This window comes from Quercus robur, chromosome 9 (genome assembly GCF_932294415.1).
Source record: "Quercus robur chromosome 9, dhQueRobu3.1, whole genome shotgun sequence".
Taxonomy (NCBI): domain Eukaryota; kingdom Viridiplantae; phylum Streptophyta; class Magnoliopsida; order Fagales; family Fagaceae; genus Quercus; species Quercus robur.
In genome coordinates, this window is record NC_065542.1 from 22,336,522 (window position 1) to 22,348,592 (window position 12,071).

Below are 12,071 nucleotides of genomic sequence, written 5' to 3' on the forward strand. Positions count from 1 at the left end.
TTAGATTTGTCAAAAAACTTTTATATTCAACATATATTTTAAATTTAAAAAGAAAAATGAGTAATTACAAAAATTTACAAGAGATATAATTGGAAATTGAAACTTTACAGACACTAGAACTACTAATACCTTTTTCTTTTTTCTTTTTTTTGGGCATAGAACTTGCACAAATGAAATTGGATGCGCTTATGGAAGATGTTATGAATTTGGACATCAACAAAGAATCTATGGATGATAATCATGGTCATAGTTAGGATTAGTCTACTATTTGCTCAAATTCTTTCAATATTGATACTTGGTATTTGGCGAATTCCAAGGATATTATATTTTTGTTGAACTATGTTATTTTATTTTTGTTAAACTTTGTTCTTTTGAATTTGGGTTAAAGTGTATGCACTTTTTTTGGATTGTAAAGAACTTATTTCTAGATGAATGTTATATTTTTGTTGAACTATATTATTTTGAATGTGGGTTGAAGACTTGAAGTGTATGCACTACTTTTTGGTATGTAAAAAAAATTATTTTTAGATGGATGTTATATATAATATTATGCAAGTTAAAATGGGTTGTATTATTTTCGTGTCAACCCAACATGACTTGTTTATTAAGCGTGTTAAATGGGTTGGGTCAGGTCAACCCGCCTTATTAACAGGTCGGGTTAGGGTTGAAGGATCATGACACAATTATTAAATGGGTCGGATTAGGGTTGAGCCATTTAGTCGAATACTCCTATCTCGACACGACATGAACCTGACACGCTAACCCAAATTGACACCCCTAGTTTCATATCTAAAGTTTGTTTGAAATCAGACAAACATGATAGAAAATCAACAGAAAGTAAAATTGTTTTTAATAATTTAAGGACCATACAAAAACTAATAGTTTATAAGAACAAAAATTCAAATTCCATGCAAACTTTAATAATGAGACAAACTTAGTTACTTTGTGCTGGTCTTTGTTTTAAATTTTTCATTCTTTGACCGCCCATTGATTTTTTCTTGGTGAAGAAGAAGAAGAAGAAGAAGAAGCTCTTTTCTATACTACTTCCTTTCTAATCTGAATTTCGACAGCCATTCGTCTAAATTCATATCATATGAAAACAGATGATCCATCCACATCACCGGAGTCTACTGTAGTCTGTATATACATAATTATGAGTTTTTTTTTTTTTGGTCGTTCTCATAAGTCATAATGAGTTGCCTTTCTTGACAACTCTTAACTTTAAAAATAAAAATCTAGACGAATGGGCCCCCTTGGGTGGCTCATAAGTCATAAATATATACTCTTAACTTTAAAAATAAAAATCTAGAGGGGCCATGGCCCCCTTGGGTGGCTCTATCTGTAACGTCCCAAAATCATAGGCAATAAAAGTCTATTTAATCTGAATAATCCATAAAAATATTAAATAAAAGAAACTAGAAACATTGAAACTGATTACAAAAGTCAGAGCTCTAATTCACCAAATACAAAACATCCTCAAAATAATTCTCCAATACAAAGTTTAATGCCATAAAATAATAATAAAATCCTCAGTTCCACAAAAATTAATTTGTAACTTCTATCTCCCAAGAATCTCTACTCCAATAATCCACCTAATGTATCTGTAATGGGAAATAAAGGGGGGGTGAGATAACTCAATAAGTGGAATTCACTAACATTGGGGTGTGGGAACAAACCTTTCAAATAAATAATTCTTTCAACAGATTCACAACTTATAATTCACCAATATTTTGTCATAAACTATTTCATGTAAAAGAAAATAATATCTTTATATTGTGAGCCATCATAATATATATATTGATACCATCACATAAACAATTCCCTAGACTTTTCTCGTGGTCAACGTTTACGCCCCGTTGACAGGGTTGTGCTGTCCCCTTTTTGGGACTGGAACCTCCTTTCATCCCATTTCTCAAGGATGGCTCCTTTGGAACCTAAAAGTACACTCCCTTGCTAAGGAACTTCCTTTTGGATCCTAAATAGTATGCTCCCTTGCTAAGGAGCTATCAAATGTGCACTGTCCCCTTTTGGGACCGTCCCTTGCTAAGGACTAGCTGCAGCATGATTGTCCCTTGCTAAGGACTAAATATCATACTGAGCTTCTAATCACGACTTGCCATAGGTTTTCAAAACAAATTCAATATGCTCACAAAATAATCCATTCATACTTCTCAAAATATAGAGACATATTCACACATACAAGTTTAAATAAAATTAGGTTGTCCCACAAGTTTTTCATAAAACGAATAGCCAATGTGCACATTAAACATTTGTAAAATATTCATTTATATATAGAATATCAACATATTCTTTCATATAAAATAGTTTAATAATTAACGCTGTGTTGGGAAAACCCCCAAAATTAGTAAACACCATTTACCTCTTAGTTGCAAAAATAAAGGAAATCAACCTCCCTTGAATCACAACAATTCAGTAGAATTAGAACCTTAGCAATACCAAAAATAGGTTCATCAATACACAATTTCCCACTTCAAAATTTATTTTCACACTTAAACGGTTTTATCCTAAACAATATTAATATATCCAAAATCCTCCATTCATTCACTTAACTATCAAATTTACCATTGGAAGCCACGTATTATCTTAATTTGTTGCTTAGCATTCCCTCTTGATGCCATTGGATGTCCATTGACTCTAACCATTATATATATAACTATATATATTCAACTTAACATTGAAGGCCACGCGAGATTGCTTTAATCCATCAATCTAGTGCTAGAATGCTCTCTTGATGCCGCTAGGCATATACTGACCTTAATATTACATATATATATATATATATATATATATAATAAACCAAGTGAAAGCTACGTAAACAATCAAGCTTGGACCATGCTTAGTAGGGAATAGCATGGCAATACTTGAGGTAGCAAGTGTAGCATGACAAACTGTCAAAATTTATTTATTATTCTTAGTTTTTCAGCCTCAATGTTGGACTTAGAACTACTAGGTCAGTGCAGCTATGTAAACAATTGCTATTATAATATTGAAATAATCACTCCAAGGACCCAAAATCTATTACACGTTGAACTAGTGTGAAAGCAAAATAACCAGTCAACAATTGTGGCTTAATGTAAATGCAATAACATAAGCATTCTTTTCACTTTAACATGGTGACCAAGTCCACACCTATTACTCTATTTGGCTCAATTTCAAGTCTGTATCTCTGCCTGACATATTGACCAAGTATTTATCTAATATAATACAATTATAGGAAACCCTTTTCTATTAGTATAATGATAGTCTAGTTCCAATCAATTGCAAGCTATTGACCATACAAACTTTTAAATCTTGAGCATGAGAAAATCATACCTGAAGACTCCCACCAACGCCACAGTGGAGAAAGGCAGAAATTCAATTGTCGGCTGAAGCAAAAAGAAATCCCATCAGAAAAACACGTGTGACCTAAGAGGAAAAGGCTAGGGTTTTCAAGGCCCATATATGTACTTTTGTCACCTCACTTGGGCTTCATATTCCATAGAATTTATCTTCTTTTTAATACCTTAGGCCCAAATTTATTTAATCCATTTTAATTATAGGCCTCCATTAAAATTTAACGTATAATAATTTAATTGGTATCAAATTATGGGGTGTTACACTATCCCTACCTTTCAAATATATATATCCTCAAAAGAGTTGGCAAATTCCAGTTTTCTTTCAAAATTAAATATATATATATATATATATGTGGTTCATATTAAGAAAAATATTTATAATTTTTTTGGCTATAAATATTAATTTACCGCCTTAAGAAGATATAAATTTAAAAAAAAAAAAAAATTGAACTCTTTTATGTCTCAAAGATTGCTCTTTTTTTAAGTAGAACAATTGATGACATGACAAATCTAACAATATTTTCATAATTTTTGAGGACATAAATTATGAGTAATATATTATAAAAATGTTTTTTCTTTGAATAAAAAATAAAATAGTGGTGATCTTATATAAAAATAATTGGACATAACTTACGCTCTGTTTGTTTCAGCATTAACGTTTTCTTGAAAATAGTTCATTTTTCAAAGAGCATTTTCTAGAAAACTGTCTTATTTTCTAGTGTTTGGTAACAACCTTGAAAATGCGCTTGAGAATGTTTTCTGGTGTTTGGTATGCAATTTTTAAAAAATATTTATTGTATAATTTAAAACATGTATATTATGTAAACTAACTAATGTAATCATTATTAATAAAAACTAAGAATGAATTTGGTTTTCATACTAATTAATCTAAAATTTTGACAATAGATACAATCAAAATTAATTAGTTGGCAAATTTTCATGATCTCTACCACTCATCTTGCTCATATATATAGGCAGTAACGTACGTACACACACACACACACATATCAACCATTTGTCTACTATAGTCAACCACAAGTCTTCAATATTACTCTAAATTATGTATTTACATAATGTATTGCATAATATATCATCACTACATAGTATCTGCCAAAAAAAATGTATTTGCCAACAAATGCAATTCTCCTAAACAATTATCATTAATTATATAACAATATTATTAGTCAACAGTAAAGATTGTCCCATGTACAAGCAATTTAGAGCAATATAGGTACTATATTTAAAATTTTCATCTTTTACTTTCATTCTTTCTTCTTCTTCTTTTATTATTATTTTTTATTTTATTATTATTATTTTTTTTTTTGCACTTTATATACGAAAAAAAAAGTAACTTCTGCCTGGAATCCATCAAACCGAAAATTTCTTAGAGAAAAAAGAAAATCGAGCTTGAAATTCAAAGCAAAGAATTGGTATTTTGGTAAAGATGAATGAAATAATTACCACTGTAAATTTGTTCTCCTTTGCAAGTCGGAGCTATTGATCGATCAATGAAGTAAAGAAAAATCTAATCAGAGATTGTGTTACAGAGGGGAAGAGAAACATGAAGAAAAGAGAGAAGAGAGACAGTTAAAGAGAGAGATCTATGGGAAGAGGAGAGACCAGAGTTTAGTGACGGTGAGGGTGTGAGGAGAGAAAAAGTAAAGGGAAGAGAGAAAAAGTGAGAAAACTTACCATGAGAGAGAGAAGGCACCAAAAAATTATGTTTCCCACGGCTATACACGAAAATAATATTTATAGGAGATGCAACGCATGAGAGAGAGATTGTTTTCCAAAAAAAAATTTTGGAAAACAGCTTATAGAAAATAAGCCTTATTTTTATTAGAGTTTTCCGTTGACCAAAGATAGTTTTCCATTAACCAGGTTTTTTTTGTGCTACCAAACACTGGAAAATGTGGAAAACTATCTTTACAGAAGGTTTTCCAACGAAACAAACAGAGCGTTAGGTATAATACCTTAGATGCTGTTTCCTAGATTCTCTTTTTAAGATTCAATCATTTAGCTTTTTAATTAAAAAATACACTTTCATCCTATAAGAAAAAATTCACATGACATAATTTTAAAAAGGAAACCTAAATAATAACACCTAAATATTGTACCAAGTTTTACTCAAAATAATATACTAAAATCTAAACACAATCTATATTCTCAAAAAAATTATTTTAAAAAATTATGAAATTGATTGTAGACTTAAAGTGGTGCTGTTCAAAGAAGCAGAATATACGGTTAAATAAGAGATGGTATATCACGCATCCAGTTTCTCAAAAAAAATATCACGCATCCAATATAAAGGTATTTTATAGTTAAATAGGCCAATGGTCCACGTTGGTGGCCAAATTTTCTTGAGGGTTCAATGTATAGTGTAGACCCATTCCCGCCACTTTTTCCAAACGTCACCACAGACATCAGGCGCTGTGAAAAAAGTTATGAATACCATTTTAAAAGGAAACATCATTGTCCAAATGGAACCATCCTGCTAGCTTATAGGAGACTTTGTTTTTTTTTGGGACACAAATCTTTAATGCCTTTTTCATTTCTATAAATACCCATTTGTGTAACAAGCATTTCATTCCCACTTTTGTCTGAAATCAGGAACAGAAGTAAAGTACTAGCATTCAACAGGAAAGAATAGAATAGAGTCATTATAAATGGCTGCTGAAGCTCCCACCATTCCTCTTCTTACTCCTTACAAACTGGGCAAGTTCAACCTTTCCCATAGGTATACCAATACACCTTGCAAAATTCTTTCTTTTTTTGTCTTTGTTGTTTAGTATGATCTGAATTGTTAATATGTGTGATGGGTTTTTATTTTATTTTATTTTTTTTTGGGTTTTTTTTTTTTTTTAAGAATCAAGTTATGGTTTTTTTTTTTTGTTTGACTTTGATTTTGTAAAAAAAAAAATGTTGTTTGTGACATATCCCAGTTGGGATAATGAATTGTTTTGTTTACAAAGATTTCAACTTTCAAGAAATCGTAGTTGATTATTTATATATGTCGTTTTCGTTATGTAACACTCTTGCCCTTTTGAGCATTTTCTTGTCAGTTCACATTTGTGTTTGTTTTGTGTTTTAACCAAGAAATTACACATTTTTTTTCAAGAATTCTCAATATTAATCTGCTAAAAGTCTGAGACTTATCTAATTTGGCTAATGTTAAAATTGATGGATTTTGTTGGAACTGTATTAGCTGTCTTGCTGAGCTTTACTCAGTTCATGAGTTGTTAGTGGTGATTTTGTTTACTTGATCTCAAAGGACAATCAAGCTGTCATTTGGTTTACCTGAATCTTGTACAGCATCTCTGTTGTGTAAATTGGTTTTAGATTTGCAGATTAAGTTATCTGATCACCTTGGCTGTCAGGATTCTTTGTGTTTTCAGAACCTCTAAGTAATGTATTTGTAGCTTCATCATGAGAGATTGAGAGTGCTTACATTTATTTACAGTTGCTTTGATTATATAAGATATCAATCTATAGTTATAAAACCAGTTCTCAACAATTTTGGTCTGACTTTTTTGGGGCTGGTGAGGGGGGATGAAATCCTTCTATTTATCAGTTTTGTGTTGATACCTATGACTACACATTCTGTATGATGAAGAGCAATCCAGTTTGGCTCCCTCATCTATATCCTGCCATAGTACCCAAGTCATTCTTCAAATGCTGTATGTTATCATTTGATGATCTTGAACCTACATGTGATGAACAGAACTAATTCACCCTATTCTGTGCATAAAAATTCATCAAATTAATTGTTCCAAGTTTTTACATGCTTCATTTTGTTTCTTACTTATCTTTTCTAGTATTTTCTCAAAGTAACACGTGGCCATGCATGTATTGCACAAGCCACTGGCCCCTCACCAGAAAATTTACAGTACTCATGGGATTGTACTCAAGGGTGTTTAAACTAGACAACTGGGAAGTACAAACTTCCTTTTGGATCTGCCAAAATATGATTTTCTACCTTAGAAAAGCAGCGACTGTGATTCTGTTGAAATAAGAAATATCAGAGGTCAACTGCTGCATTCGGTCTGGTCTGCTTGTACAGGGGTTGGACCAGGAGTGGAAGCGACTTGACCAATTTAACTTATTGTACACTAAGTCTAGGCTAGGTTTGGATACTAAAAGAGTTGAAATGTCATAAGCAGTCACTTTTGAAGTCCATACTACACAAATATATACTTGCCTTCTTTCCAAAATGCTCTCATTAGAATTGTTAAGTTTTATGTTTGAAAACAGTCCTAAACTAAGTGCCACTCTTTTTAAAAAAAAAAAAAAAAACTTAGTGCTCTTTGCTGCAGCTTTATAGGTGTTAGAAAAAGGTAAGCTTATGATATAAACATAGGTTGAAAAGAACAACGTAGGCCCTGAACTTGAAACTAAGTATTTTCAAATTTCAAGTGCATGGCAAATTTGCTATGAATGATATAGAAATTGTCATAATTGAAGGGCCTATAGGATCTTTGAGGTTCTCCTACCCCACTCCAGTACAGCATTTTGTGAAATCTATCCTTTAATACTTGACAATATGGTTGTACTTTAACGATGAACAAACTCTAAAGGAAAAAAAGAAATTATAGATCAAGTCAAACATTCTGTCTCTGTCTCTGTCTCTATCAGTCTCTCATTTAGGTTTTTATTTGTCTACTCAAAAGGAAAAGCATTATATTATAGGCAGAGTTTTTCTGATTTTGTGTTTTTCTTCAGCTTCTCAAACCTTATTTAAAAGTTTATATTTTAGCAATCCACAGGTGAAGTTGTGAAGCTGTCCTTATCTCCACCATAACCATTCAAAAATGAATTGTTTGATTTGGTTTCATTTATTACTTGCCTTATTTTATTTTATTTTTTAGTATCTAGTATAACATATAGAAAGGGGCTTAATCATATTATTCTTCCCGACTTTGCTACAGGAAATATATATTTGATTCTTATAGGGTACTATTTTCTTCAATTAGAAAGATTTCTTACTTGATTTACTCAAGTTATCATTTAATTTGTATTTTCAGGGTTGTTTTGGCACCATTGACCAGACAGAGATCTTATGGCAATGTTCCTCAGCCACATGCTATCTTATATTATTCTCAAAGAACCTCCAAAGGTGGTCTACTAATAACTGAAGCCACTGGAGTTTCTGACACTGCTCAAGGGTAATCAATTTCTTACCATGTTTCACACTGAAAGACAATCTCCATTTTGAGGGTTCCCTTTCTTGCCTTCAAAATTGTTATGACTTCTTAGGTTTCTTTGCTATTGTAAAGGTATCCAGACACACCTGGAATATGGACAAAAGAGCAAGTTGAAGCCTGGAAACCCATTGTAGATGTTGTTCATGCCAAAGGTGGAGTTTTCTTTTGTCAAATTTGGCATACGGGGAGGGTTTCAAATCAAGGTTTGTCTTTGACTGAGACCACCTTTATATCTTCTCTTCTAATATTGCTTGTTGACAATTAAACTTTTGTAATGGATGGAGAGAGTTGAATGTTTTGTAATATGCTAAATTACAAAGACTATGTGGTAAATGATTCATGAATTGAGTAGATTTGGGTTTTCTATACCACATTGTGCTATTTAACTATTGATTGCTGTTGATCCTGAAGGAAGTATTTCATGTGAACCTATTTGGTAGAGAATCAAATTGGATTGAAGTTTTTATTGACTGCTGAAATAACCATCCATTAGTGCTGTAGAATGCTATTCCCTGCATAGTAAGTGTCACATTTGAAATAGAAACATACTTTTTGGGGAAGAGCATTAATTGGATTGACTCTCATTTTTGAGAAAGTAAAATTAACAAAAGTGATGATCATTGTTGGATTAAGGGAGTAAAGGAAATTTATGCAACAATATAATTATTTTGTTGCATTATCTTCTCTACTATAAATGGTTTTTTTATTACAGGGGAGCTTTTATGATGATCATTGCCTCAATGGAAGGGGCATCTTCTATTATAAGTCTGATATGTTAATGTAATTTTGTTTTTAGGATACGAATAAGGTGACACCCACTGCTTTAACAAAATCAAATCACTGTGGTTGGTTGGACAAAAAGCTAATGTTGTTGCCATTTCAGCTAAAAAGGATGTTTTATATCACCATTGAATAGAATATTATTTAGTCATTTTAGTAGAAAAGGCCAAAGTGGTGGTTGCATGCCACTTTTTCAAAAGCATGGTTCTTTCAGTTGATTGGTCTTTCAAAATCTTCGTAGTTTTGTTTTAGATTTGCAAACACCACTTGTTCTAAATCAGTTGTCAAAATCATTATTGAGTCCTATATCTATGGTTGTCACAGACAACCAACCACCACTTTTTGGCGTGTTAGACAACCCTAAGATCATGAGCTTTCCTTTTTTTAAAATGTAATAAGATCTTGAAATTTCCTTTTTTGGAGTGGAATATTTATGGAGCCCCATCCTTACTGTACAATCATGTGAAACACATAATGGAGCTATTATGCCTTCATGGTCCAAAAGAAGTATTAGTTTTGTCTCTCTCTTTTTTTGTGGTTTTCAAATCAATGAAGGTCTTATCAATTACCTCTTTAGATAATTTTTTTTTTAAATAAAAATTAAATCTTTGTGAAGAAACATCTTTTTCAAAGTAATTTAACGGATCATAACACTCATTTTTCTAATTCTTTAAGTGGTGATTGATGATTTCTTATCAAACTCATTTGAATTAATTGGATATTTATTTTTCTTTATATTTTTGTCTACAGGTTTTCAGCCAAATCGTCAAGCCCCATTTTCTTCCTCTGACAGGCCTTTGACCCCTCAAAATCAAGCTAGTGGATTTAACGTTTCAGACCTCACTCCTCCAAGGCGGCTGAGGATAGAGGAAATTCCTCAAATTGTCAATGATTTTAGACTTGCTGCAAGGAATGCTATTGAAGCTGGTAAGTTCTTTTCATGTGTTTATATAAGATAAATGATATTTGATTGGTCAAACGTACAAGGGAGTGAAGAAATGTACTTTGTACTTGATTAAAGAAAACTGAAAGAACAACGGGGCTCATGGTTACCTTTGTTATTACATAGTACCTTCATTAAAATGTCATTATTTGTCTTATACACAGGCTTTGATGGAGTAGAGATCCATGGGGCTCATGGTTACCTAATTGACCAGTTTATGAAGGATCAAGTGAATGATCGAATGGATCAATATGGTGGATCCCTTGAAAATCGTTGTCGGTTTGCTCTAGAAATAGTTGAAGCTGTTTCTAATGAGATAGGAGCAGACAGGGTTGGAATAAGGCTATCTCCTTTTGCAAACTACATGGAATCCGGAGACTCAAATCCAGAAGCTTTGGGCCTTTACATGGCTGAATCCTTAAACAAATATGAGATTCTTTATTGCCACATGGTTGAGCCAAGAATGAAGACAGTTGGAGAAAAGAGTGAATGTCCCCATAGTCTTGTGCCAATGAGAAAGGCTTTTAAGGGTAGCTTTTTAGTTGCTGGGGGTTATGATAGGGAAGATGGGAACAAAGCTATTGTTGAAAACCATGCAGATCTTGTTGTTTTTGGTCGTCTGTTTTTAGCCAATCCCGATTTGCCTAAGAGATTTAAGCTCAATGCTCCTCTCAACAAGTACAACAGAGACACATTCTACACCTCTGACCCTGTCCTTGGATACAGTGATTATCCACTCCTTGTAGACATTGCTTAGGTTTTTAAGGAGAGGAGTGAAAATAAATTGTCCAAAAACATTGCCCTATGTAATTCCTTTCTTGCTTTTAGTGTTTTCATTGTACTATACAAGTGCAACAAAAAGATTTGATAGATCTAAATAATTTTGAAGTGGTTATTCTCTTCTAGTGATAATATTGTTGGTGCTGATTTGCTTCTGTGCCAGACTAATCATGATTTTGAAGAATAATTTGGCTAATACAAGCAATGATTCTTTACTTAAATTGACAAATGTGCATATAGGATTTTGCTTTCAGCTTTAGCTGCAATGGACTCAGTCTCCTTTAATTTTTGGCATACATAAGGTCTGCATTGAACCATTATAAGTGGCTACTCAATTACTTGTGATATTATCCATATTTAGGGCATTCAGACTTGTTTTCTCACTTCCATTCATAATAAAGTGACTAAATTTCAAGCTAGCTGTCAACCTTATCTTTCTAAGCTAGAGACCGGTTGTGTACAAAATATGTGACATTAAGCACAAACACAAGTGGAGTTTACAAATGGAATTATACATGCACACATGATTAGCAAATAGCATTTCCTCAATTCCTTGGCAACCAAGAGGAGTCTAAGAAAAGTTATTTATTATTTACAATTGGCATCATAAGGTTAGCTCCAATGTTTATACTTGAAAAGCGAAGAAAGTCAGGAGGATTATCTCTGGATTTAAGAGAACATGTACATAACACTTATGGGTATGTGTGTTGAATCTATTGTTGACATGATAGCGTGGTTTAAGTAGAACTGTAATGGGTTCTACTTACTCTATTTACTTATTCTTTACTAAATGAAAGGGTGAATATACCCTTCAAAGATCAATCAAAGCTAACTCCAGAGCTAGCAACATCTTCAGGAACCAATATATCAAAATCACTGACAGACCATTCTGCAGTCATCCCTGTGCTGCTAACATATATCTCTGTACCAACATTAATTGAAGACCATACACACTTTGCTGGTTCAGTTCCTGGATCCTGGGCAATAGTAATATGTTTCCCATTAGTGCCC

At 32.5% G+C, this 12,071-nt stretch overlaps 1 protein-coding gene and 1 long non-coding RNA gene across 2 annotated transcripts; one reads left to right on the forward strand and one right to left on the reverse strand.

The window, feature by feature from the left end:
- Positions 1–1,430: 1,430 nt before the first annotated feature.
- LOC126699602 (uncharacterized) lies at positions 1,431–3,616 on the reverse strand. Its single transcript, XR_007646833.1, has 3 exons — positions 3,334–3,616; positions 2,381–2,446; positions 1,431–1,601 (listed from the first exon to the last, which is right to left on the reverse strand). It is a non-coding gene; the product is annotated as an uncharacterized LOC126699602 (long non-coding RNA).
- A 2,284-nt stretch (positions 3,617–5,900) lies between these two features.
- LOC126699597 (12-oxophytodienoate reductase 2-like) lies at positions 5,901–11,192 on the forward strand. Its single transcript, XM_050397522.1, has 5 exons — positions 5,901–6,093; positions 8,378–8,518; positions 8,630–8,760; positions 10,088–10,264; positions 10,445–11,192. The coding sequence occupies exons 1-5, from the start codon at positions 6,023–6,025 to the stop codon at positions 11,035–11,037; spliced, it is 1,113 nt and encodes a 370-aa protein (XP_050253479.1). The 5' UTR covers positions 5,901–6,022; the 3' UTR covers positions 11,038–11,192.
- Positions 11,193–12,071: the final 879 nt, after the last annotated feature.

What these genes read in the sequence shown, in the direction of transcription:
- LOC126699597 (XM_050397522.1), top strand. Translation starts at nt 6,023, where the DNA reads ATGGCTGCTGAAGCTCCCACCATTCCTCTTCTTACTCCTTACAAACTG. An exon ending in AAGTTCAACCTTTCCCATAG is followed by an intron (nt 6,094 to 8,377) that starts GTATACCAATAC and finishes TTGTATTTTCAG; the next exon opens with GGTTGTTTTGGCACCATTGA. An exon ending in GGGGAGGGTTTCAAATCAAG is followed by an intron (nt 8,761 to 10,087) that starts GTTTGTCTTTGA and finishes TTTTGTCTACAG; the next exon opens with GTTTTCAGCCAAATCGTCAA.